Here is a 25,000-nt window from a genome sequence, read left to right as displayed (position 1 = left end):
TTGGAGAAGCATCGGAATGGTTCAGGACGATCAAACGGTGTTTCTATTTTAACGTGAACTGAGATGCTCTTCACTTTCCAAAGTCTTTCTTTGGCGACAAAGGTAAAAATGCTCAGGTTTGAGATTCCTCAAAGAACATCCTGCGCACGCGTGATACACGTGTCAGCTCGTCAGAGGAGATGAAGAAACAGGACAAACCGGGAGCCATAGTCAAGCTCTAAAATTAAGATGGCAGCGGTGGGATTCGAACCCACGCCCCCGAAGAGACTGGTGCCTTAAACCAGCACCTTAGACCACTCGGCCACGCTACCCACGTTATGCAATACAATCACAGCGTTCCAATCAACTGTTTTATGCTACTAATTAGCCCTAGAAATTACCCCATCGACAACAACAACAACAACAACAACAAGAAAAGGAATACAGAGATTAATTGAAAACAACAGCCAACCAATGACAATCGCAGCACCAAAAGGGCACCAAGATTTTTCAGAAAATAGGGTCCCGTCAATCTCAATTTGGTCAACTTGATGTAAAATTAGCCTCATGATCCGGACGGTTACGGTAGAAATCGAGAGACAGGGCCTTTAAAGTGACAACTAGACTGATAATTCTTATACCTAACATCGGTAGCATGGCCGAGTGGTCTAAGGCGCTGGTTTTAGGCACCAGTCTCCTCGGAGGCGTGGGTTCGAATCCCACTGCTGCCATGGTGGCCTTTATTATAGTCAATATCAAGGAAATGCCTCACTTTCAGTCAGCATTCTCGAAATGGCCCATAGAGAACAAACTCATGACTCGTCCTTTCAAAGAGCCTTGCTAGCCTTTCATGTCTTGCCTAGTTCTTCGTCCCTCCTTGCTCTTCATAGTTCTAGAAGTCCCGGATGTCGACATTCATCTTGAAGCGTGAAACATTACACCCCTGTTTCCCACCATATTCTCACTAAGTCTTTAGCCCGGTGTAATTTTGCCAGCGATTTCAGAGCACTCGACTAGGCAGGACTTCTAACTTGCACTTTTCGGGGCTAAAGACTTGCTACCTCCTCCAGCAAAGCTCGCAATATCCTTCAGCCACAGTGACTCTAGGTTGGAGTAAGCAAAATATTCGCATCGGTAATACTGAACGAACTTAAAAACTAAACGCCTCTTGGAGAAGCATCGGAATGGTTCAGGACGATCAAACGGTGTTTCTATTTTAACGTGAACTGAGATGCTCTTCACTTTCCAAAGTCTTTCTTTGGCGACAAAGGTAAAAATGCTCAGGTTTGAGATTCCTCAAAGAACATCCTGCGCACGCGTGATACACGTGTCAGCTCGTCAGAGGAGATGAAGAAACAGGACAAACCGGGAGCCATAGTCAAGCTCTAAAATTAAGATGGCAGCGGTGGGATTCGAACCCACGCCCCCGAAGAGACTGGTGCCTTAAACCAGCACCTTAGACCACTCGGCCACGCTACCCACGTTATGCAATACAATCACAGCGTTCCAATCAACTGTTTTATGCTACTAATTAGCCCTAGAAATTACCCCATCGACAACAACAACAACAACAACAACAACAAGAAAAGGAATACAGAGATTAATTGAAAACAACAGCCAACCAATGACAATCGCAGCACCAAAAGGGCACCAAGATTTTTCAGAAAATAGGGTCCCGTCAATCTCAATTTGGTCAACTTGATGTAAAATTAGCCTCATGATCCGGACGGTTACGGTAGAAATCGAGAGACAGGGCCTTTAAAGTGACAACTAGACTGATAATTCTTATACCTAACATCGGTAGCATGGCCGAGTGGTCTAAGGCGCTGGTTTTAGGCACCAGTCTCCTCGGAGGCGTGGGTTCGAATCCCACTGCTGCCATGGTGGCCTTTATTATAGTCAATATCAAGGAAATGCCTCACTTTCAGTCAGCATTCTCGAAATGGCCCATAGAGAACAAACTCATGACTCGTCCTTTCAAAGAGCCTTGCTAGCCTTTCATGTCTTGCCTAGTTCTTCGTCCCTCCTTGCTCTTCATAGTTCTAGAAGTCCCGGATGTCGACATTCATCTTGAAGCGTGAAACATTACACCCCTGTTTCCCACCATATTCTCACTAAGTCTTTAGCCCGGTGTAATTTTGCCAGCGATTTCAGAGCACTCGACTAGGCAGGACTTCTAACTTGCACTTTTCGGGGCTAAAGACTTGCTACCTCCTCCAGCAAAGCTCGCAATATCCTTCAGCCACAGTGACTCTAGGTTGGAGTAAGCAAAATATTCGCATCGGTAATACTGAACGAACTTAAAAACTAAACGCCTCTTGGAGAAGCATCGGAATGGTTCAGGACGATCAAACGGTGTTTCTATTTTAACGTGAACTGAGATGCTCTTCACTTTCCAAAGTCTTTCTTTGGCGACAAAGGTAAAAATGCTCAGGTTTGAGATTCCTCAAAGAACATCCTGCGCACGCGTGATACACGTGTCAGCTCGTCAGAGGAGATGAAGAAACAGGACAAACCGGGAGCCATAGTCAAGCTCTAAAATTAAGATGGCAGCGGTGGGATTCGAACCCACGCCCCCGAAGAGACTGGTGCCTTAAACCAGCACCTTAGACCACTCGGCCACGCTACCCACGTTATGCAATACAATCACAGCGTTCCAATCAACTGTTTTATGCTACTAATTAGCCCTAGAAATTACCCCATCGACAACAACAACAACAACAACAACAACAAGAAAAGGAATACAGAGATTAATTGAAAACAACAGCCAACCAATGACAATCGCAGCACCAAAAGGGCACCAAGATTTTTCAGAAAATAGGGTCCCGTCAATCTCAATTTGGTCAACTTGATGTAAAATTAGCCTCATGATCCGGACGGTTACGGTAGAAATCGAGAGACAGGGCCTTTAAAGTGACAACTAGACTGATAATTCTTATACCTAACATCGGTAGCATGGCCGAGTGGTCTAAGGCGCTGGTTTTAGGCACCAGTCTCCTCGGAGGCGTGGGTTCGAATCCCACTGCTGCCATGGTGGCCTTTATTATAGTCAATATCAAGGAAATGCCTCACTTTCAGTCAGCATTCTCGAAATGGCCCATAGAGAACAAACTCATGACTCGTCCTTTCAAAGAGCCTTGCTAGCCTTTCATGTCTTGCCTAGTTCTTCGTCCCTCCTTGCTCTTCATAGTTCTAGAAGTCCCGGATGTCGACATTCATCTTGAAGCGTGAAACATTACACCCCTGTTTCCCACCATATTCTCACTAAGTCTTTAGCCCGGTGTAATTTTGCCAGCGATTTCAGAGCACTCGACTAGGCAGGACTTCTAACTTGCACTTTTCGGGGCTAAAGACTTGCTACCTCCTCCAGCAAAGCTCGCAATATCCTTCAGCCACAGTGACTCTAGGTTGGAGTAAGCAAAATATTCGCATCGGTAATACTGAACGAACTTAAAAACTAAACGCCTCTTGGAGAAGCATCGGAATGGTTCAGGACGATCAAACGGTGTTTCTATTTTAACGTGAACTGAGATGCTCTTCACTTTCCAAAGTCTTTCTTTGGCGACAAAGGTAAAAATGCTCAGGTTTGAGATTCCTCAAAGAACATCCTGCGCACGCGTGATACACGTGTCAGCTCGTCAGAGGAGATGAAGAAACAGGACAAACCGGGAGCCATAGTCAAGCTCTAAAATTAAGATGGCAGCGGTGGGATTCGAACCCACGCCCCCGAAGAGACTGGTGCCTTAAACCAGCACCTTAGACCACTCGGCCACGCTACCCACGTTATGCAATACAATCACAGCGTTCCAATCAACTGTTTTATGCTACTAATTAGCCCTAGAAATTACCCCATCGACAACAACAACAACAACAACAACAAGAAAAGGAATACAGAGATTAATTGAAAACAACAGCCAACCAATGACAATCGCAGCACCAAAAGGGCACCAAGATTTTTCAGAAAATAGGGTCCCGTCAATCTCAATTTGGTCAACTTGATGTAAAATTAGCCTCATGATCCGGACGGTTACGGTAGAAATCGAGAGACAGGGCCTTTAAAGTGACAACTAGACTGATAATTCTTATACCTAACATCGGTAGCATGGCCGAGTGGTCTAAGGCGCTGGTTTTAGGCACCAGTCTCCTCGGAGGCGTGGGTTCGAATCCCACTGCTGCCATGGTGGCCTTTATTATAGTCAATATCAAGGAAATGCCTCACTTTCAGTCAGCATTCTCGAAATGGCCCATAGAGAACAAACTCATGACTCGTCCTTTCAAAGAGCCTTGCTAGCCTTTCATGTCTTGCCTAGTTCTTCGTCCCTCCTTGCTCTTCATAGTTCTAGAAGTCCCGGATGTCGACATTCATCTTGAAGCGTGAAACATTACACCCCTGTTTCCCACCATATTCTCACTAAGTCTTTAGCCCGGTGTAATTTTGCCAGCGATTTCAGAGCACTCGGCTAGGCAGGACTTCTAACTTGCACTTTTCGGGGCTAAAGACTTGCTACCTCCTCCAGCAAAGCTCGCAATATCCTTCAGCCACAGTGACTCTAGGTTGGAGTAAGCAAAATATTCGCATCGGTAATACTGAACGAACTTAAAAACTAAACGCCTCTTGGAGAAGCATCGGAATGGTTCAGGACGATCAAACGGTGTTTCTATTTTAACGTGAACTGAGATGCTCTTCACTTTCCAAAGTCTTTCTTTGGCGACAAAGGTAAAAATGCTCAGGTTTGAGATTCCTCAAAGAACATCCTGCGCACGCGTGATACACGTGTCAGCTCGTCAGAGGAGATGAAGAAACAGGACAAACCGGGAGCCATAGTCAAGCTCTAAAATTAAGATGGCAGCGGTGGGATTCGAACCCACGCCCCCGAAGAGACTGGTGCCTTAAACCAGCACCTTAGACCACTCGGCCACGCTACCCACGTTATGCAATACAATCACAGCGTTCCAATCAACTGTTTTATGCTACTAATTAGCCCTAGAAATTACCCCATCGACAACAACAACAACAACAACAACAAGAAAAGGAATACAGAGATTAATTGAAAACAACAGCCAACCAATGACAATCGCAGCACCAAAAGGGCACCAAGATTTTTCAGAAAATAGGGTCCCGTCAATCTCAATTTGGTCAACTTGATGTAAAATTAGCCTCATGATCCGGACGGTTACGGTAGAAATCGAGAGACAGGGCCTTTAAAGTGACAACTAGACTGATAATTCTTATACCTAACATCGGTAGCATGGCCGAGTGGTCTAAGGCGCTGGTTTTAGGCACCAGTCTCCTCGGAGGCGTGGGTTCGAATCCCACTGCTGCCATGGTGGCCTTTATTATAGTCAATATCAAGGAAATGCCTCACTTTCAGTCAGCATTCTCGAAATGGCCCATAGAGAACAAACTCATGACTCGTCCTTTCAAAGAGCCTTGCTAGCCTTTCATGTCTTGCCTAGTTCTTCGTCCCTCCTTGCTCTTCATAGTTCTAGAAGTCCCGGATGTCGACATTCATCTTGAAGCGTGAAACATTACACCCCTGTTTCCCACCATATTCTCACTAAGTCTTTAGCCCGGTGTAATTTTGCCAGCGATTTCAGAGCACTCGACTAGGCAGGACTTCTAACTTGCACTTTTCGGGGCTAAAGACTTGCTACCTCCTCCAGCAAAGCTCGCAATATCCTTCAGCCACAGTGACTCTAGGTTGGAGTAAGCAAAATATTCGCATCGGTAATACTGAACGAACTTAAAAACTAAACGCCTCTTGGAGAAGCATCGGAATGGTTCAGGACGATCAAACGGTGTTTCTATTTTAACGTGAACTGAGATGCTCTTCACTTTCCAAAGTCTTTCTTTGGCGACAAAGGTAAAAATGCTCAGGTTTGAGATTCCTCAAAGAACATCCTGCGCACGCGTGATACACGTGTCAGCTCGTCAGAGGAGATGAAGAAACAGGACAAACCGGGAGCCATAGTCAAGCTCTAAAATTAAGATGGCAGCGGTGGGATTCGAACCCACGCCCCCGAAGAAACTGGTGCCTTAAACCAGCGCCTTAGACCACTCGGCCACGCTACCCACGTTATGCAATACAATCACAGCGTTCCAATCAACTGTTTTATGCTACTAATTAGCCCTAGAAATTACCCCATCGACAACAACAACAACAACAACAACAACAAGAAAAGGAATACAGAGATTAATTGAAAACAACAGCCAACCAATGACAATCGCAGCACCAAAAGGGCACCAAGATTTTTCAGAAAATAGGGTCCCGTCAATCTCAATTTGGTCAACTTGATGTAAAATTAGCCTCATGATCCGGACGGTTACGGTAGAAATCGAGAGACAGGGCCTTTAAAGTGACAACTAGACTGATAATTCTTATACCTAACATCGGTAGCATGGCCGAGTGGTCTAAGGCGCTGGTTTTAGGCACCAGTCTCCTCGGAGGCGTGGGTTCGAATCCCACTGCTGCCATGGTGGCCTTTATTATAGTCAATATCAAGGAAATGCCTCACTTTCAGTCAGCATTCTCGAAATGGCCCATAGAGAACAAACTCATGACTCGTCCTTTCAAAGAGCCTTGCTAGCCTTTCATGTCTTGCCTAGTTCTTCGTCCCTCCTTGCTCTTCATAGTTCTAGAAGTCCCGGATGTCGACATTCATCTTGAAGCGTGAAACATTACACCCCTGTTTCCCACCATATTCTCACTAAGTCTTTAGCCCGGTGTAATTTTGCCAGCGATTTCAGAGCACTCGACTAGGCAGGACTTCTAACTTGCACTTTTCGGGGCTAAAGACTTGCTACCTCCTCCAGCAAAGCTCGCAATATCCTTCAGCCACAGTGACTCTAGGTTGGAGTAAGCAAAATATTCGCATCGGTAATACTGAACGAACTTAAAAACTAAACGCCTCTTGGAGAAGCATCGGAATGGTTCAGGACGATCAAACGGTGTTTCTATTTTAACGTGAACTGAGATGCTCTTCACTTTCCAAAGTCTTTCTTTGGCGACAAAGGTAAAAATGCTCAGGTTTGAGATTCCTCAAAGAACATCCTGCGCACGCGTGATACACGTGTCAGCTCGTCAGAGGAGATGAAGAAACAGGACAAACCGGGAGCCATAGTCAAGCTCTAAAATTAAGATGGCAGCGGTGGGATTCGAACCCACGCCCCCGAAGAGACTGGTGCCTTAAACCAGCACCTTAGACCACTCGGCCACGCTACCCACGTTATGCAATACAATCACAGCGTTCCAATCAACTGTTTTATGCTACTAATTAGCCCTAGAAATTACCCCATCGACAACAACAACAACAACAACAACAAGAAAAGGAATACAGAGATTAATTGAAAACAACAGCCAACCAATGACAATCGCAGCACCAAAAGGGCACCAAGATTTTTCAGAAAATAGGGTCCCGTCAATCTCAATTTGGTCAACTTGATGTAAAATTAGCCTCATGATCCGGACGGTTACGGTAGAAATCGAGAGACAGGGCCTTTAAAGTGACAACTAGACTGATAATTCTTATACCTAACATCGGTAGCATGGCCGAGTGGTCTAAGGCGCTGGTTTTAGGCACCAGTCTCCTCGGAGGCGTGGGTTCGAATCCCACTGCTGCCATGGTGGCCTTTATTATAGTCAATATCAAGGAAATGCCTCACTTTCAGTCAGCATTCTCGAAATGGCCCATAGAGAACAAACTCATGACTCGTCCTTTCAAAGAGCCTTGCTAGCCTTTCATGTCTTGCCTAGTTCTTCGTCCCTCCTTGCTCTTCATAGTTCTAGAAGTCCCGGATGTCGACATTCATCTTGAAGCGTGAAACATTACACCCCTGTTTCCCACCATATTCTCACTAAGTCTTTAGCCCGGTGTAATTTTGCCAGCGATTTCAGAGCACTCGGCTAGGCAGGACTTCTAACTTGCACTTTTCGGGGCTAAAAACTTGCTACCTCCTCCAGCAAAGCTCGCAATATCCTTCAGCCACAGTGACTCTAGGTTGGAGTAAGCAAAATATTCGCATCGGTAATACTGAACGAACTTAAAAACTAAACGCCTCTTGGAGAAGCATCGGAATGGTTCAGGACGATCAAACGGTGTTTCTATTTTAACGTGAACTGAGATGCTCTTCACTTTCCAAAGTCTTTCTTTGGCGACAAAGGTAAAAATGCTCAGGTTTGAGATTCCTCAAAGAACATCCTGCGCACGCGTGATACACGTGTCAGCTCGTCAGAGGAGATGAAGAAACAGGACAAACCGGGAGCCATAGTCAAGCTCTAAAATTAAGATGGCAGCGGTGGGATTCGAACCCACGCCCCCGAAGAGACTGGTGCCTTAAACCAGCACCTTAGACCACTCGGCCACGCTACCCACGTTATGCAATACAATCACAGCGTTCCAATCAACTGTTTTATGCTACTAATTAGCCCTAGAAATTACCCCATCGACAACAACAACAACAACAACAACAAGAAAAGGAATACAGAGATTAATTGAAAACAACAGCCAACCAATGACAATCGCAGCACCAAAAGGGCACCAAGATTTTTCAGAAAATAGGGTCCCGTCAATCTCAATTTGGTCAACTTGATGTAAAATTAGCCTCATGATCCGGACGGTTACGGTAGAAATCGAGAGACAGGGCCTTTAAAGTGACAACTAGACTGATAATTCTTATACCTAACATCGGTAGCATGGCCGAGTGGTCTAAGGCGCTGGTTTTAGGCACCAGTCTCCTCGGAGGCGTGGGTTCGAATCCCACTGCTGCCATGGTGGCCTTTATTATAGTCAATATCAAGGAAATGCCTCACTTTCAGTCAGCATTCTCGAAATGGCCCATAGAGAACAAACTCATGACTCGTCCTTTCAAAGAGCCTTGCTAGCCTTTCATGTCTTGCCTAGTTCTTCGTCCCTCCTTGCTCTTCATAGTTCTAGAAGTCCCGGATGTCGACATTCATCTTGAAGCGTGAAACATTACACCCCTGTTTCCCACCATATTCTCACTAAGTCTTTAGCCCGGTGTAATTTTGCCAGCGATTTCAGAGCACTCGACTAGGCAGGACTTCTAACTTGCACTTTTCGGGGCTAAAGACTTGCTACCTCCTCCAGCAAAGCTCGCAATATCCTTCAGCCACAGTGACTCTAGGTTGGAGTAAGCAAAATATTCGCATCGGTAATACTGAACGAACTTAAAAACTAAACGCCTCTTGGAGAAGCATCGGAATGGTTCAGGACGATCAAACGGTGTTTCTATTTTAACGTGAACTGAGATGCTCTTCACTTTCCAAAGTCTTTCTTTGGCGACAAAGGTAAAAATGCTCAGGTTTGAGATTCCTCAAAGAACATCCTGCGCACGCGTGATACACGTGTCAGCTCGTCAGAGGAGATGAAGAAACAGGACAAACCGGGAGCCATAGTCAAGCTCTAAAATTAAGATGGCAGCGGTGGGATTCGAACCCACGCCCCCGAAGAGACTGGTGCCTTAAACCAGCACCTTAGACCACTCGGCCACGCTACCCACGTTATGCAATACAATCACAGCGTTCCAATCAACTGTTTTATGCTACTAATTAGCCCTAGAAATTACCCCATCGACAACAACAACAACAACAACAACAAGAAAAGGAATACAGAGATTAATTGAAAACAACAGCCAACCAATGACAATCGCAGCACCAAAAGGGCACCAAGATTTTTCAGAAAATAGGGTCCCGTCAATCTCAATTTGGTCAACTTGATGTAAAATTAGCCTCATGATCCGGACGGTTACGGTAGAAATCGAGAGACAGGGCCTTTAAAGTGACAACTAGACTGATAATTCTTATACCTAACATCGGTAGCATGGCCGAGTGGTCTAAGGCGCTGGTTTTAGGCACCAGTCTCCTCGGAGGCGTGGGTTCGAATCCCACTGCTGCCATGGTGGCCTTTATTATAGTCAATATCAAGGAAATGCCTCACTTTCAGTCAGCATTCTCGAAATGGCCCATAGAGAACAAACTCATGACTCGTCCTTTCAAAGAGCCTTGCTAGCCTTTCATGTCTTGCCTAGTTCTTCGTCCCTCCTTGCTCTTCATAGTTCTAGAAGTCCCGGATGTCGACATTCATCTTGAAGCGTGAAACATTACACCCCTGTTTCCCACCATATTCTCACTAAGTCTTTAGCCCGGTGTAATTTTGCCAGCGATTTCAGAGCACTCGGCTAGGCAGGACTTCTAACTTGCACTTTTCGGGGCTAAAAACTTGCTACCTCCTCCAGCAAAGCTCGCAATATCCTTCAGCCACAGTGACTCTAGGTTGGAGTAAGCAAAATATTCGCATCGGTAATACTGAACGAACTTAAAAACTAAACGCCTCTTGGAGAAGCATCGGAATGGTTCAGGACGATCAAACGGTGTTTCTATTTTAACGTGAACTGAGATGCTCTTCACTTTCCAAAGTCTTTCTTTGGCGACAAAGGTAAAAATGCTCAGGTTTGAGATTCCTCAAAGAACATCCTGCGCACGCGTGATACACGTGTCAGCTCGTCAGAGGAGATGAAGAAACAGGACAAACCGGGAGCCATAGTCAAGCTCTAAAATTAAGATGGCAGCGGTGGGATTCGAACCCACGCCCCCGAAGAGACTGGTGCCTTAAACCAGCACCTTAGACCACTCGGCCACGCTACCCACGTTATGCAATACAATCACAGCGTTCCAATCAACTGTTTTATGCTACTAATTAGCCCTAGAAATTACCCCATCGACAACAACAACAACAACAACAACAACAAGAAAAGGAATACAGAGATTAATTGAAAACAACAGCCAACCAATGACAATCGCAGCACCAAAAGGGCACCAAGATTTTTCAGAAAATAGGGTCCCGTCAATCTCAATTTGGTCAACTTGATGTAAAATTAGCCTCATGATCCGGACGGTTACGGTAGAAATCGAGAGACAGGGCCTTTAAAGTGACAACTAGACTGATAATTCTTATACCTAACATCGGTAGCATGGCCGAGTGGTCTAAGGCGCTGGTTTTAGGCACCAGTCTCCTCGGAGGCGTGGGTTCGAATCCCACTGCTGCCATGGTGGCCTTTATTATAGTCAATATCAAGGAAATGCCTCACTTTCAGTCAGCATTCTCGAAATGGCCCATAGAGAACAAACTCATGACTCGTCCTTTCAAAGAGCCTTGCTAGCCTTTCATGTCTTGCCTAGTTCTTCGTCCCTCCTTGCTCTTCATAGTTCTAGAAGTCCCGGATGTCGACATTCATCTTGAAGCGTGAAACATTACACCCCTGTTTCCCACCATATTCTCACTAAGTCTTTAGCCCGGTGTAATTTTGCCAGCGATTTCAGAGCACTCGACTAGGCAGGACTTCTAACTTGCACTTTTCGGGGCTAAAGACTTGCTACCTCCTCCAGCAAAGCTCGCAATATCCTTCAGCCACAGTGACTCTAGGTTGGAGTAAGCAAAATATTCGCATCGGTAATACTGAACGAACTTAAAAACTAAACGCCTCTTGGAGAAGCATCGGAATGGTTCAGGACGATCAAACGGTGTTTCTATTTTAACGTGAACTGAGATGCTCTTCACTTTCCAAAGTCTTTCTTTGGCGACAAAGGTAAAAATGCTCAGGTTTGAGATTCCTCAAAGAACATCCTGCGCACGCGTGATACACGTGTCAGCTCGTCAGAGGAGATGAAGAAACAGGACAAACCGGGAGCCATAGTCAAGCTCTAAAATTAAGATGGCAGCGGTGGGATTCGAACCCACGCCCCCGAAGAAACTGGTGCCTTAAACCAGCGCCTTAGACCACTCGGCCACGCTACCCACGTTATGCAATACAATCACAGCGTTCCAATCAACTGTTTTATGCTACTAATTAGCCCTAGAAATTACCCCATCGACAACAACAACAACAACAACAACAACAAGAAAAGGAATACAGAGATTAATTGAAAACAACAGCCAACCAATGACAATCGCAGCACCAAAAGTGCACCAAGATTTTTCAGAAAATAGGGTCCCGTCAATCTCAATTTGGTCAACTTGATGTAAAATTAGCCTCATGATCCGGACGGTTACGGTAGAAATCGAGAGACAGGGCCTTTAAAGTGACAACTAGACTGATAATTCTTATACCTAACATCGGTAGCATGGCCGAGTGGTCTAAGGCGCTGGTTTTAGGCACCAGTCTCCTCGGAGGCGTGGGTTCGAATCCCACTGCTGCCATGGTGGCCTTTATTATAGTCAATATCAAGGAAATGCCTCACTTTCAGTCAGCATTCTCGAAATGGCCCATAGAGAACAAACTCATGACTCGTCCTTTCAAAGAGCCTTGCTAGCCTTTCATGTCTTGCCTAGTTCTTCGTCCCTCCTTGCTCTTCATAGTTCTAGAAGTCCCGGATGTCGACATTCATCTTGAAGCGTGAAACATTACACCCCTGTTTCCCACCATATTCTCACTAAGTCTTTAGCCCGGTGTAATTTTGCCAGCGATTTCAGAGCACTCGACTAGGCAGGACTTCTAACTTGCACTTTTCGGGGCTAAAGACTTGCTACCTCCTCCAGCAAAGCTCGCAATATCCTTCAGCCACAGTGACTCTAGGTTGGAGTAAGCAAAATATTCGCATCGGTAATACTGAACGAACTTAAAAACTAAACGCCTCTTGGAGAAGCATCGGAATGGTTCAGGACGATCAAACGGTGTTTCTATTTTAACGTGAACTGAGATGCTCTTCACTTTCCAAAGTCTTTCTTTGGCGACAAAGGTAAAAATGCTCAGGTTTGAGATTCCTCAAAGAACATCCTGCGCACGCGTGATACACGTGTCAGCTCGTCAGAGGAGATGAAGAAACAGGACAAACCGGGAGCCATAGTCAAGCTCTAAAATTAAGATGGCAGCGGTGGGATTCGAACCCACGCCCCCGAAGAGACTGGTGCCTTAAACCAGCACCTTAGACCACTCGGCCACGCTACCCACGTTATGCAATACAATCACAGCGTTCCAATCAACTGTTTTATGCTACTAATTAGCCCTAGAAATTACCCCATCGACAACAACAACAACAACAACAACAAGAAAAGGAATACAGAGATTAATTGAAAACAACAGCCAACCAATGACAATCGCAGCACCAAAAGGGCACCAAGATTTTTCAGAAAATAGGGTCCCGTCAATCTCAATTTGGTCAACTTGATGTAAAATTAGCCTCATGATCCGGACGGTTACGGTAGAAATCGAGAGACAGGGCCTTTAAAGTGACAACTAGACTGATAATTCTTATACCTAACATCGGTAGCATGGCCGAGTGGTCTAAGGCGCTGGTTTTAGGCACCAGTCTCCTCGGAGGCGTGGGTTCGAATCCCACTGCTGCCATGGTGGCCTTTATTATAGTCAATATCAAGGAAATGCCTCACTTTCAGTCAGCATTCTCGAAATGGCCCATAGAGAACAAACTCATGACTCGTCCTTTCAAAGAGCCTTGCTAGCCTTTCATGTCTTGCCTAGTTCTTCGTCCCTCCTTGCTCTTCATAGTTCTAGAAGTCCCGGATGTCGACATTCATCTTGAAGCGTGAAACATTACACCCCTGTTTCCCACCATATTCTCACTAAGTCTTTAGCCCGGTGTAATTTTGCCAGCGATTTCAGAGCACTCGGCTAGGCAGGACTTCTAACTTGCACTTTTCGGGGCTAAAAACTTGCTACCTCCTCCAGCAAAGCTCGCAATATCCTTCAGCCACAGTGACTCTAGGTTGGAGTAAGCAAAATATTCGCATCGGTAATACTGAACGAACTTAAAAACTAAACGCCTCTTGGAGAAGCATCGGAATGGTTCAGGACGATCAAACGGTGTTTCTATTTTAACGTGAACTGAGATGCTCTTCACTTTCCAAAGTCTTTCTTTGGCGACAAAGGTAAAAATGCTCAGGTTTGAGATTCCTCAAAGAACATCCTGCGCACGCGTGATACACGTGTCAGCTCGTCAGAGGAGATGAAGAAACAGGACAAACCGGGAGCCATAGTCAAGCTCTAAAATTAAGATGGCAGCGGTGGGATTCGAACCCACGCCCCCGAAGAGACTGGTGCCTTAAACCAGCACCTTAGACCACTCGGCCACGCTACCCACGTTATGCAATACAATCACAGCGTTCCAATCAACTGTTTTATGCTACTAATTAGCCCTAGAAATTACCCCATCGACAACAACAACAACAACAACAACAAGAAAAGGAATACAGAGATTAATTGAAAACAACAGCCAACCAATGACAATCGCAGCACCAAAAGGGCACCAAGATTTTTCAGAAAATAGGGTCCCGTCAATCTCAATTTGGTCAACTTGATGTAAAATTAGCCTCATGATCCGGACGGTTACGGTAGAAATCGAGAGACAGGGCCTTTAAAGTGACAACTAGACTGATAATTCTTATACCTAACATCGGTAGCATGGCCGAGTGGTCTAAGGCGCTGGTTTTAGGCACCAGTCTCCTCGGAGGCGTGGGTTCGAATCCCACTGCTGCCATGGTGGCCTTTATTATAGTCAATATCAAGGAAATGCCTCACTTTCAGTCAGCACACAGGCGGCCCAGAGTCGGAAGGTAAACAGTTATAAGGATTTGTATGGGAATCTCGATAACAGACTGAAAAAGATATTTACCCGTAAAAGTTCTCAATAAAAAAGCCGTACTTTATTGTCATGGTGAATTTCTTGCTTTTTGTGTGGTTTTTTGCCTGATTGAATGCGATTTAAGCGACTTCTCAAATTCCCGAGTCGTCACTCTTCCCTAAATAAAGGAAAGGCTGGCAACTCATTTCTAACTTACCTCAGATCTCGCCGAAAAAATTCACACTTCTCCGGCATCAGTCACGCTCAAACTCCGGCGATGGCTACACGGATAAATTTACTTCCTCTTGACCAAGTTTCAAGGTCCAGCGAGTATCCATTGCTGAGAATCTGCGAAAAATATTCAAATTTTCAAACTCCTTCGAGGCTCGCTAACAACCAATTTTGACACGGCTGGTCAACGGTTCACTGAGCCTCCATACGGTGAGCGCAAACCTACGCAAGTGTACCCATGGTTGGGCAGAGCAAAACAAATCCCAGACTCGTCCCCAAATACCTGCCTGGGGTCATGTTCGAGTTTCTAAATCGGCGAACGATATTAAAAGTTCCACACTGAAACCTTAAACACAGCTCCCATCGCTTTGGTTGCCCCACCGCATGTTATAAACCCGGATTTTCATCGAACTCCGTAAGTACTGAAGCTGTTTGGATGGAGTTTGAAACGCAGTCGAAGGTATTTACTAGTGAATGAAACACAATCCTGTTTTTCATCCGTCAACAACTCACATTATCATGATTGCAGAAGAAATTCGTATGAAAAGGTCGCTGCACCTTTTCAGACTTTTGGACACATTTTTCTGTTGAGAGTCCAGGGAAAATGCCATCGTTGAAATCATCTGTGCTTTGTTTTTGCGCTTCCAGTTGCGTTGAAATGTTCAAAATTATTTCTCACACCGGTGCATCAAGCGATATCGATCGAAAACCAACAATTATTACTCGGAATACCTGAAAGGTATCCGAGTTACAATCTCGCTTGTCTGTTTTTTGAACAGCCGTGGTGTCGAGTGTGATCGGACGAGGGGATTTTTGCACGCGTGAGGCTTCAAACAGTTTCAGTACTTACGGAGTTCGATGAAAATCCGGATTTATAACATGCGGTGGGGCAACCAAAGCGATGGGAGCTGTGTTTAAGGTTTTAGTGTGGAACTTTTAATATCGTTTGCCGATTTAGAAACTCGAACATGACCCCAGGCAGGTATTTGGGGACGAGTCTGGGATTTGTTTTGCTCTGCCCAACCATGGGTACACTTGCGTAGGTTTGCGCTCACCGTATGGAGGCTCAGTGAACCGTTGACCAGCCGTGTCAAAATTGGTTGTTAGCGAGCCTCGAAGGAGTTTGAAAATTTGAATATTTTTCGCAGATTCTCAGCAATGGATACTCGCTGGACCTTGAAACTTGGTCAAGGGGAAGTAAATTTATCCGTGTAGCCATCGCCGGAGTTTGAGCGTGACTGATGCCGGAGAAGTGTGAATTTTTTCGGCGAGATCTGAGGTAAGTTAGAAATGAGTTGCCAGCCTTTCCTTTATTTAGGGAAGAGTGACGACTCGGGAATTTGAGAAGTCGCTTAAATCGCATTCAATCAGGCAAAAAACCACACAAAAAGCAAGAAATTCACCATGACAATAAAGTACGGCTTTTTTATTGCGAACTTTTACGGGTAAATATCTTTTTCAGTCTGTTATCGAGATTCCCATACAAATCCTTATAACTGTTTACCTTCCGACTCTGGGCCGCCTGTGGTCAGCATTCTCGAAATGGCCCATAGAGAACAAACTCATGACTCGTCCTTTCAAAGAGCCTTGCTAGCCTTTCATGTCTTGCCTAGTTCTTCGTCCCTCCTTGCTCTTCATAGTTCTAGAAGTCCCGGATGTCGACATTCATCTTGAAGCGTGAAACATTACACCCCTGTTTCCCACCATATTCTCACTAAGTCTTTAGCCCTGTGTAATTTTGCCAGCGATTTCAGAGCACTCGACTAGGCAGGACTTCTAACTTGCACTTTTCGGGGCTAAAGACTTGCTACCTCCTCCAGCAAAGCTCGCAATATCCTTCAGCCACAGTGACTCTAGGTTGGAGTAAGCAAAATATTCGCATCAGTTTCCGATGAAAGGAAAATATTATATGTGGCTTGGATATTAGACGAGGCATATAATGCATCTCGCACGACTTTTTCCTTCACTGGACTTAATGATGTCCTCTGGAAAACTTTACTGAAGGAGGCCATGTGTAGGTCGTTGCTTGTTTCGAAGCGAAAGGATCGTTTTTTCATTGCGCCAATTTGAACTTTCTTGAAGGGGACTGGGTTGAAGTATGTGTGTCTGTATTCGGTCAGCGGTGAAAAGAAAGATGGCGAGTAATTTGTTGCATTTGCACCATTGCAAGGGATGTAAAATAGTTTGTTTTCAAAAAACCTCTTACTCAGGAAAGTATTTACACTTGAAGGATTTGTACAAAGTTTAGGTAATTTCTTATGGAGGCCTGATTTTTTTCCTGAACTTTATTTTTGGGACAAATTCTCTTCTTTATGGCTTTTTTACACATGCTGTGTGTTGACGTCGGTAGGAGTAGGATTAGGTAAGATGTTGTTGTTCGTTTATAAGTGTTGAACTTGTATCTTGCATTTTTATTATGCGGCTCGTGATTTCCACAGCCATTTTGACTATGTTATGACATAATTTATCATCAATAAAAGAGGACAGACGCATAAAAGAACTGACGTCATATATATTTTTTTACAATAACATTACTCAAAAATGGTTAATTACCGGGTTAAAATTTGGGGAAAAGACGCAGTAAACAGCGACCATTGTCGATAGCCTTTTTCGCTTTCTGAGTGGCTACTTTGCAACAGTTAATAAAATTTCATTGGTTAAAAAGTTGACAGTTTGACAGTTGCACAGATTTTCGCATAAATGAAAATTTTATCTGTCTGTAGTCTTATTGGTGATAAAAATGTGCAGTTATTGTAAAAATTATTGTAGATATTGATTTTGTAATAACTTGCGTAATATACATGTATATATTTTTATTAAATCTGGTTAAGTTGCTTGTTTGCAGTGCTCGTGGAAAACCCCATAACTTCTTGCAATGTATAATGCTTTAACTTGTCCGCTTTCTTTGAAGAGTGGTTCAGTATATAATGCATGTGATTCTCATTCAAGAACAGTATTTTTCTGCCTTGCCTTGCGGTATTGTACGTTTCTGATTCGACTGTATTGCACTTTTCTGATGCAACAGCTACTGCTATGTCCTCGGGTGATTGTTCTATATCTGATGGTAAAGCTCGTAACTTACCAGAAGTAAAGTGAAAAAAACTAAATAAATAAATAAGGGGAAAAAGCCAGCAGATCATTGGGAGGAAAATACTGTCAATATTGATTCTTGAATCTTAATTCTTGGCAAATTTTGATTTGTTGCACAGAGGTTGGTGGGACAGGATCTTATTCCTGTCATTTTAATGAACTGACCAAAGTTTGATTTTTCAGTGAAATAGTTAATTTTGGGTAGTTCACTTCTGCGTCGTTATAAGGTGCCCTTATAAACAACTTCCAAGATAGGAAGGACAGTAAGTCTCAGGTGGTCTCTGCATGACTCTTGCATTGCTGTGGCAGACCATTCTGGAAGACTTGTATGCAGTAATCACGTTCTCAGTCAAATGAGAATAAAAATTCTGCAAGAGAGGATGCCACTGGTGCCGTCTTCTACATGAATGTTTCACACTGTTTTTGAACCCTATTATAGTGCTATAGTGCTTACCTTTCATTTCTCAATCTCAATAAACAACCTATCATAAATAGCGCTGAAAGTTTTGTTTCATGCAAACACCTTATCACCATTTTCATTTTTTGTAGGTTTATTGGCTTGACACCATTTGACAAATTCCCAAGCCAAGAGAAAATGAGGGAGAGAGAAGGAGTGTAGGGTTGTTGGCCGGAATATGTGAGGTTCAAAAAAGTTATTTTTAGATCAGAAGTCGATTCCCGAGATGTCCGCGACTATATATTAGGTGTGACGTCACACAAACTTATCTGGCATTGTGTAAAGATGGCTTTTGGAAATTCAGTATTGCTTCCAGAGTTGTATTCCTCATCCGGGTTTTTGGGTCAAATTTGCGGACGTCTCGGGAAACAAAACTTCGGTTTTCGTGACATCTAAAAATAAGTGAACTGAAATGAACATATCCCAAGGGCTGGACCGGGCTACTCCCCCTCTGAATCCTTAATTTTCTCTTGGTAAAGGTTATATTTTCTTCACTTGAAAATGGCAAGTTGATAGAGAGGTGTAGAGTGATATCATTTATGTTCATTTTCAAATGTGCTCTAAACTAAATAGATTAAAAACAAATAACGATACTTAGGCAGACCCTCAAATGCATCTCGGGTTTGCATAACTGTCTCGAAATCTCCCAACTCCCCCCTCCTGTTTAGATGAAGCTATGTTTAACTTAGCACCGAAAAAGTCCTCTATTGCTTAATTAACGAGTGAGCATAACTGCGTGTATGCCTTGCGTACCAAAGCACCTAAAACTTTCAGTGTATGACCGGAAGAAATACGCAAAATCTAAATAGATTTTGGGCACACTAATAATAGAACAAGCTTAACTTATGAGAATAAAATCCAAAATTTAAAACAAGCATGTTGAGGGCAAAACACTGGGGCAGTCAAGCATGGATACATGAGCACAAAAGTAGTAAAACGTAAAAAGGAAAATAGTCAACGGAAAACTAGATTCTGTGGTAGCGTGTGTTCCACCTTTGTTGTGGAAATTGCCTGGTTACTTTTAGAGTCATGTGTTCACTTCTTTTTTTTCATTGTTTAATTTATGTATACATGTATTTGACACAGGCAGAGACACTGTGCACTGATTTGACAAGAGGTAAAATTTTTGGCGGGAAAGCTGCTCTAAATATAGACCGTCTGAGAAAACATAACTCCTAGGAGAAACATGGAAGTTGTAGGCAGAGGGTCATGAGCTTCTGGCCATGCAAGCACTATGTCGACATCCCAGTCAAAATGTGCCTGCAGGCGGCTATTTGCCCGCCTACAACACAATATCTGCCGCTTACTTCGAATTCACATTTGTCAGACTTGTATTCAGGATGAGGTTGTTTCTAGGTTTTGTTCATCACTGTAAACTATAAAGTACAAATTATACTAATAAAGTATTATCATTTCTATTACTATGTTGTCCCTTTAATCACTACGTTTCGACTGCATAATGCAAGCCTTCATCGTTTCTCAGGTTATAAGGTCTCTTAAAAACTTGCAGTTCAAATTGTAACTAAGAAATACACCACGTAAACCCGATCCGCACAAGCCGCACACAAACGTTTCTATAGGAACGCCTTGAACATTGCATGCTAATGGCGTGGGAAAGCGAGCCGAGCGAATGGTCGGCGGCCACGGTTGTTTGCAGGTACAAACAAGATGGCATCCAAACGATCTCATCACCTTGGCGCAGGGACTCTGCAAATTTCTAATTTTTTTTCGAACAGTATCAGGTGTTTAGCCCCGGAAGCCCAAAGCTTTGCATTGAAATAAATATATTGCTCAAATGATTTGAAGATCTGAAGCCTTTGGTTTAATTGACCCTATAATATATTACGAGTCAACTTTCATCAACTGAGTTTCTCACTTTCACAGTTGAGAAGTACTTGCTTGTACAAAAGTTGTCCTTTTTTCCAATAATGCTTCTGGCGGAATGTAACTTTAATTTGAAAATCGAAAGTCTTGTGTGACTCTTCATTACTGTTATCTTAATGCTATCTAATAGGGGCTCAGTTTACTCTAAAATGCACCAAATGCAACCATTTGAAGCCAATATAGTTTCAAAATTCCTAGGGGAGAGCATGCCCCCGGACCCGCCCAGCATGCAATGGGCTCCGGCCCTTGCGGCAGAGTCCGAAGGCCTCTCCTGCCTATTACTATAGCCAGCTTGCCTACTACTCGAAAACATTTTGACTGGGCTGGTCGAGTATTCCACCATTTAAGGAAACATCCATTGTTTGGTGTTCTTTCACTAATCTGTTCAGGAACTGTTTCTTCTTTGTAGTATCCATTGATTCATTGGTAATTTTGTCTGCATTTGCAAAGTTATTCTTTCTTCTTTGTAACATTAATGGTTGGCAATTTTGTCAAGTGATTTTGTCTGCTTTTACAAAGAAATTCTCTCTTCTTTGTAGACCGGGATCCATGGATTGGTAATTTTGTGTGTGCTTCCGGCATAATTCTTTCTTTTTTGTAGCATCCATTACTGAATATTTTTTAAAATCTTTTTTCACAAACCTTTTCTTGGCAACGGGTTCCATGCTGTCATATATATGTTTTTTGTGTTTTCTTACAATACTTCCTTTATTTTCAGTAATTTCACAAGTACAGGAAATAAATGTGTGTCACAGTCTGTGGTCTGACATTTCTGTTTATTTTGATGACTGATGTGTTTCAGTTCAGGTGAATTGCTGTTTTCGTATGTCAGAGGGTGAAATAAATGCCTTGCTTTAGTATTTTGTTGATAAATTCCGACGTTTTTATCTAAGCGTGGACACATGACGGGAACTTGTTCTTTGAAGTTTGAGTTTGGCAGCCGTTAACCAAACTTTAGTGCGCGATAGTTCGAAAGTATTTGAAGCATACTTTGTCAGTGCCTTTGAAAAGCCTTCGATATCCAGTCTTGCTGCCGTTCTAGGAAAACTTGCATGAACGTCTCTAAAACATGATTGAAAACGATTGAAAGACAAAACTTGATGATTGAAGTTAAAACTTGTTACATTTGCAGCCAATTAGAGCATGCTTTTTACCGTCACATGTCCACGCATAGATGAAAACGATGGAACAAGCTCTATAGTAACTTGAAATCCACATTGAAAATCCTGCTTTCATCAGTTAATTTTCTGCGCACTTTATTAATATCTACACTTACCTTTGTACCAAGAATTGCAACACAGTCAACACTGTTACGTTGTTGGTAATTGTCAAGTCATATTTTTTGATTCATAAACCTTTTAAATTTTACTGATCAGTTACCCCATAATAATAGCACACATGTCCCTTGAGGACGACCATTAATGAAAATAAATATCTCTCGCATGAGAGTCAAACACTTTAAAATGGTCGTTATCAGGACTTGTATTGTTCTGACATCAATGACTTCAAATCTCTTTTTGTGCTCGTAGTGGCGTCCTCATCTCGAAGAGGCGATGGTTAGCGTTGGGGATTTGGGCAGGATCTTGTATGACTGTGTAGCCCGATCCTGGAGTGGCAGTCTCTGTTGCAGGTGGTGTAGACGTGCCTTTTGGAATCGTCCGTAGAGGCTGCCGGTTCTATCCTAGCCGCTCTCTTGCATGTAGCCTTGACTCTAGCGTTTGCGCGGTCGACCCACACGATGGACACACTCCGGCAGTTCTCCGTAAAGGATTTCTCTTGGCAGGCAGTCAGGCTCCATGTGATTTGCATGGCCGAGCCATCAAAGGCATCGCTGAATGAGTAGTGATGGCATGCTCAGTGAGCCAGCGCACTCCAGGACCTCGGTGTTGGCGACTCTGTCCTGACACCTGATGTGCAGCAGGCGCCGAAGGCAGTGGAGGTGGAATCTGTTGAGTCGCCGCTCTTGTCTGGCATAGGTCGTCCACGACTCGCTGCCATAAAGGAGAGTTGACGGGACACAAGCTTGGTAGACACACATCTTGGTCCTTTCGCTCAACAGGTCATTGCCCCACACTCGCTTGTTGAGTTTGGCCATGACAGTAGCTGCTTGACACGGTGGAGCCCAAGTAGGTGAAGGTGTCCACAACCTCCAGCTCCGTGTTGTCGATGGTGATGACTGGGGGGACTCAGCACCTTGCGCGGCCAGGATGTTGGTCGTCCGGAGGCTGATCGTTACCCCGAACTCCTCATTGCAGGCGTGGGACAGCTTGTCTACCAGATGTTGGAGGCCCTCCTCGCTGTCTGGTGTCAAAGTAGCGTCGTCTGCAAACAGCAGCTCCCGTATGAGCACCACGAAAGCTTTGGTTTTGGCGTGGAGTCTGGCGATGTTGAAGAGTCTGCCGTTACAAGCGGCTGTGGTTGCTAGGCGCCTGCACCTACTTCTACGTGAAGATCTCGATACACCCCTTTATGGTGTTACATTCTTGTCAGACTCCTTGACGACCTTGCAGTATATTACAAACGAGAAGAAGGGATTCAAGCCATTCGTTGCGAATCGAGTGCATGAAATCCGCGACGCCTCCACTCCTCAACAATGGCGACATGTGCCAGAGGACTAGAGCTGCCCACTCTAAAGTCAAACTGCCGCTGGCTCTCTGACCCGAGATTCCTCCTGGAGCCTGAAGACCAATGGCCGACTAGAAGGATCAGCAACATCCCAGAAGACAACGAGGTCCTGTCATGATGATTGACCGCGGATCATCATTGGATCAACTTCTACGGCGTTGTTCATCGTGGCCACGCTTGTTAACTCTTGTCGCCTGGTTATTGCGCTCCAGTTTCTTCCTTAAATGTACGTTATTACCATGAACTCCTGGGCCACACCGGTCGTGAGCACGTACTTTCCGCCATGTGTCAACATTTCTGAATTATTCAAACTAGATCGCTCGTGCGCCATGTTCTGCGAAAGTGTATCGATTGTCGTAAGTTAAACGCAACGAAGCGCCCATGAAATAGCTGATGGCCGACCTGCTGAAAGAACGCCTCGCCCCATACGAACCACCGTTTACCTACACAGGAGTAGATTTCTTTGGACCATTCTATGTGAAGCGTGGTCGTGGTACAGATAAGGTCTATGGCTGTCTTTTCACCTGCTTTACAAGTCGCGCCGTTCATAGAGAAGACGTGAGGTCGATGGAGAGTGATGCCTTTATACAAAGTCTCCGTAGATTCATCTTAAACCGCGGATGCTCCGAAGAAATCTGGAGTGACAATGCTGCGAACTTCGCTGGAGCGGACAAAGAAATTCGCGATTGTATCCGTCAATGGGATCAGGAAGACTTGAATAAATGGCTGCTAAAGGACGAGATTAACTGCTCACTGTGTCCAATGCCCCGGGGGATATTCCAACCTCCAACCGTGAGCCACATGAATGGGGTCTGGGAGAGGTTAATTCGAAGTGTCTGTAAGACAATGAAAGCGATCCTTGGCAACCCAAACGCGTTGATTGGGACAAGAAGTATTACGAACGGTCTTCGGAGTTGTTATCATACTCAACAGTCGTCCGCTCAACCCCAGTAGCGATGATTCAAACGACCCCGAACCACTCACCCCGAATTACCTCTTACTGCAAGAGAAACACCTCGCTCTGCCCCAGGTCTATTTGTTCATGAAGACCTTTACGGACGAAAACAATGGAGAAGAGCTCAGTTCCCTGCTGACTTCTTCTGGAAAAGGTGGATTAAAGAGTATCTTCCATCATCACAACAGCGCCAAAAATGGGTTCGCGAGAAAGTAAGTTTGAAGGTTAACGATCTCGTTCTAATCGTCGATGAAAAATCTCCTCGAAGAACATGGCTCCTTGGCCGAGTTCTGAAGATCTTCCCTGGCGACGACAAACGTGTCCGAGTAGCCGAAGTTAAGACGAAGAATTCAACGCTTTTCACACCAGTATCAAAGATAGTGTTGCTGGAAGAAGAAACCTAGCATTTGTTTACTGTGAATAGTTCGTATTCTCATCGCAGAAGAATTCAACGCTTTTCAGACCAGTATCAAAGCTTGTATTGCTGGAAGAAGAAACCTAGCATTTGTTTACTGTCTCATCGCAGTCTCGAGCGGTTAAACCAAGGAGTTGCATTTCTCTTTAAGAAGTTCAAGAACCTTAATTAAGTGACTGATTAATTTACTCTGTTTGTAATAGGTAAAGTCAGGGTACAGGTCCAGTGGCCCATCAGGCCGGAGCTTATCCCCGGTTTCTGTAGCATGAAGCGACTAGGAGTACTTCTAATCCCCCTTGGATGGGATGCTAGTTTATCGCAGGGTTACCCCCAGCATTTCGCTGGTACCCATTTATACACCTGGGTGGAGAGAGGCACCGAGGGAGTGAAGTGTCTTGCCCAAGAACACAACACAATGTCCCCGGCCAGGTCCCGAACCCGGACCATTCGCTCCGAAATCGAGCACACAAGTAGCCACGAGGCCACCGCGCCTCCCTCTGTTTGTAATGAATGTCGCAAATTCAGCCAAGCCCTCCAGTTTGTTACGGTTTTATTTCTTTCTTTTGCCTGTAATCAGTTTCTGCCCTTTGTTCTCGGTGTCTCTTCTATGTGTTAACCTTGTGTTTAGTGTCGCAATTGCACACCGCAGTTTTCCCCAGCATGTGTAAATTCATTACGCTAACCTTGTATATATATCGAAATCGTTTTCATTGCAACTCTCGCTCCCCACCTTAATCCAGCAATTGATAAACGTTTTTTTCGTCCTCGTT

At 44.3% G+C, this 25,000-nt stretch overlaps 1 protein-coding gene, 1 long non-coding RNA gene and 26 other non-coding genes across 28 annotated transcripts; 15 read left to right on the top strand and 13 right to left on the bottom strand.

Annotated features, from left to right (window-relative positions):
• Nucleotides 1-229: 229 nt before the first annotated feature.
• On the bottom strand, nt 230-311 carry Trnal-aag (transfer RNA leucine (anticodon AAG)). Its single transcript has one exon. It is a non-coding gene; the product is annotated as a tRNA-Leu (tRNA).
• Nucleotides 312-628: 317 nt separating this feature from the next.
• On the top strand, nt 629-710 carry Trnal-uag (transfer RNA leucine (anticodon UAG)). Its single transcript has one exon. It is a non-coding gene; the product is annotated as a tRNA-Leu (tRNA).
• Nucleotides 711-1,376: 666 nt separating this feature from the next.
• On the bottom strand, nt 1,377-1,458 carry Trnal-aag (transfer RNA leucine (anticodon AAG)). The gene has a single exon. It is a non-coding gene; the product is annotated as a tRNA-Leu (tRNA).
• Nucleotides 1,459-1,778: 320 nt separating this feature from the next.
• Nucleotides 1,779-1,860, top strand: Trnal-uag (transfer RNA leucine (anticodon UAG)). Its single transcript has one exon. It is a non-coding gene; the product is annotated as a tRNA-Leu (tRNA).
• Nucleotides 1,861-2,526: 666 nt separating this feature from the next.
• On the bottom strand, nt 2,527-2,608 carry Trnal-aag (transfer RNA leucine (anticodon AAG)). Its single transcript has one exon. It is a non-coding gene; the product is annotated as a tRNA-Leu (tRNA).
• Nucleotides 2,609-2,928: 320 nt separating this feature from the next.
• Trnal-uag (transfer RNA leucine (anticodon UAG)) lies at nt 2,929-3,010 on the top strand. Its single transcript has one exon. It is a non-coding gene; the product is annotated as a tRNA-Leu (tRNA).
• A 666-nt stretch (nt 3,011-3,676) lies between these two features.
• Trnal-aag (transfer RNA leucine (anticodon AAG)) lies at nt 3,677-3,758 on the bottom strand. The gene has a single exon. It is a non-coding gene; the product is annotated as a tRNA-Leu (tRNA).
• Nucleotides 3,759-4,075: 317 nt separating this feature from the next.
• Nucleotides 4,076-4,157, top strand: Trnal-uag (transfer RNA leucine (anticodon UAG)). The gene has a single exon. It is a non-coding gene; the product is annotated as a tRNA-Leu (tRNA).
• Nucleotides 4,158-4,823: 666 nt separating this feature from the next.
• On the bottom strand, nt 4,824-4,905 carry Trnal-aag (transfer RNA leucine (anticodon AAG)). The gene has a single exon. It is a non-coding gene; the product is annotated as a tRNA-Leu (tRNA).
• Nucleotides 4,906-5,222: 317 nt separating this feature from the next.
• Nucleotides 5,223-5,304, top strand: Trnal-uag (transfer RNA leucine (anticodon UAG)). The gene has a single exon. It is a non-coding gene; the product is annotated as a tRNA-Leu (tRNA).
• Nucleotides 5,305-5,970: 666 nt separating this feature from the next.
• Nucleotides 5,971-6,052, bottom strand: Trnal-aag (transfer RNA leucine (anticodon AAG)). Its single transcript has one exon. It is a non-coding gene; the product is annotated as a tRNA-Leu (tRNA).
• A 320-nt stretch (nt 6,053-6,372) lies between these two features.
• On the top strand, nt 6,373-6,454 carry Trnal-uag (transfer RNA leucine (anticodon UAG)). Its single transcript has one exon. It is a non-coding gene; the product is annotated as a tRNA-Leu (tRNA).
• Nucleotides 6,455-7,120: 666 nt separating this feature from the next.
• On the bottom strand, nt 7,121-7,202 carry Trnal-aag (transfer RNA leucine (anticodon AAG)). Its single transcript has one exon. It is a non-coding gene; the product is annotated as a tRNA-Leu (tRNA).
• A 317-nt stretch (nt 7,203-7,519) lies between these two features.
• On the top strand, nt 7,520-7,601 carry Trnal-uag (transfer RNA leucine (anticodon UAG)). Its single transcript has one exon. It is a non-coding gene; the product is annotated as a tRNA-Leu (tRNA).
• Nucleotides 7,602-8,267: 666 nt separating this feature from the next.
• Nucleotides 8,268-8,349, bottom strand: Trnal-aag (transfer RNA leucine (anticodon AAG)). The gene has a single exon. It is a non-coding gene; the product is annotated as a tRNA-Leu (tRNA).
• Nucleotides 8,350-8,666: 317 nt separating this feature from the next.
• Trnal-uag (transfer RNA leucine (anticodon UAG)) lies at nt 8,667-8,748 on the top strand. The gene has a single exon. It is a non-coding gene; the product is annotated as a tRNA-Leu (tRNA).
• Nucleotides 8,749-9,414: 666 nt separating this feature from the next.
• On the bottom strand, nt 9,415-9,496 carry Trnal-aag (transfer RNA leucine (anticodon AAG)). The gene has a single exon. It is a non-coding gene; the product is annotated as a tRNA-Leu (tRNA).
• A 317-nt stretch (nt 9,497-9,813) lies between these two features.
• On the top strand, nt 9,814-9,895 carry Trnal-uag (transfer RNA leucine (anticodon UAG)). The gene has a single exon. It is a non-coding gene; the product is annotated as a tRNA-Leu (tRNA).
• Nucleotides 9,896-10,561: 666 nt separating this feature from the next.
• Nucleotides 10,562-10,643, bottom strand: Trnal-aag (transfer RNA leucine (anticodon AAG)). The gene has a single exon. It is a non-coding gene; the product is annotated as a tRNA-Leu (tRNA).
• A 320-nt stretch (nt 10,644-10,963) lies between these two features.
• Nucleotides 10,964-11,045, top strand: Trnal-uag (transfer RNA leucine (anticodon UAG)). The gene has a single exon. It is a non-coding gene; the product is annotated as a tRNA-Leu (tRNA).
• A 666-nt stretch (nt 11,046-11,711) lies between these two features.
• Nucleotides 11,712-11,793, bottom strand: Trnal-aag (transfer RNA leucine (anticodon AAG)). The gene has a single exon. It is a non-coding gene; the product is annotated as a tRNA-Leu (tRNA).
• Nucleotides 11,794-12,113: 320 nt separating this feature from the next.
• On the top strand, nt 12,114-12,195 carry Trnal-uag (transfer RNA leucine (anticodon UAG)). Its single transcript has one exon. It is a non-coding gene; the product is annotated as a tRNA-Leu (tRNA).
• Nucleotides 12,196-12,861: 666 nt separating this feature from the next.
• Trnal-aag (transfer RNA leucine (anticodon AAG)) lies at nt 12,862-12,943 on the bottom strand. The gene has a single exon. It is a non-coding gene; the product is annotated as a tRNA-Leu (tRNA).
• Nucleotides 12,944-13,260: 317 nt separating this feature from the next.
• Trnal-uag (transfer RNA leucine (anticodon UAG)) lies at nt 13,261-13,342 on the top strand. Its single transcript has one exon. It is a non-coding gene; the product is annotated as a tRNA-Leu (tRNA).
• A 666-nt stretch (nt 13,343-14,008) lies between these two features.
• Trnal-aag (transfer RNA leucine (anticodon AAG)) lies at nt 14,009-14,090 on the bottom strand. Its single transcript has one exon. It is a non-coding gene; the product is annotated as a tRNA-Leu (tRNA).
• A 317-nt stretch (nt 14,091-14,407) lies between these two features.
• On the top strand, nt 14,408-14,489 carry Trnal-uag (transfer RNA leucine (anticodon UAG)). Its single transcript has one exon. It is a non-coding gene; the product is annotated as a tRNA-Leu (tRNA).
• Nucleotides 14,490-14,796: 307 nt separating this feature from the next.
• On the top strand, nt 14,797-16,320 carry LOC137994761 (uncharacterized). The gene is made up of 3 exons (XR_011122180.1): nt 14,797-15,264; nt 15,953-16,083; nt 16,267-16,320. It is a non-coding gene; the product is annotated as an uncharacterized lncRNA (long non-coding RNA).
• A 6,933-nt stretch (nt 16,321-23,253) lies between these two features.
• Nucleotides 23,254-23,814, top strand: LOC137995606 (uncharacterized). The gene has a single exon (XM_068841133.1). The coding sequence runs from the start codon at nt 23,254-23,256 to the stop codon at nt 23,812-23,814; it is 561 nt and encodes a 186-aa protein (XP_068697234.1).
• The last annotated feature ends 1,186 nt before the right edge of the window (nt 23,815-25,000 follow it).

Source organism: Montipora foliosa, chromosome 3, assembly GCF_036669935.1.
Source record: "Montipora foliosa isolate CH-2021 chromosome 3, ASM3666993v2, whole genome shotgun sequence".
NCBI classification, from domain to species: Eukaryota; Metazoa; Cnidaria; class Anthozoa; order Scleractinia; family Acroporidae; genus Montipora; species Montipora foliosa.
Note: the sequence above shows the minus strand (reverse complement) of the source record. Positions and strands in the feature narration are given on the sequence as shown.

Coding starts and splice junctions, on each gene's coding strand:
- LOC137995606 (XM_068841133.1), top strand. CDS start 23,254: ATGGCCGACCTGCTGAAAGAACGCCTCGCCCCATACGAACCACCGTTT.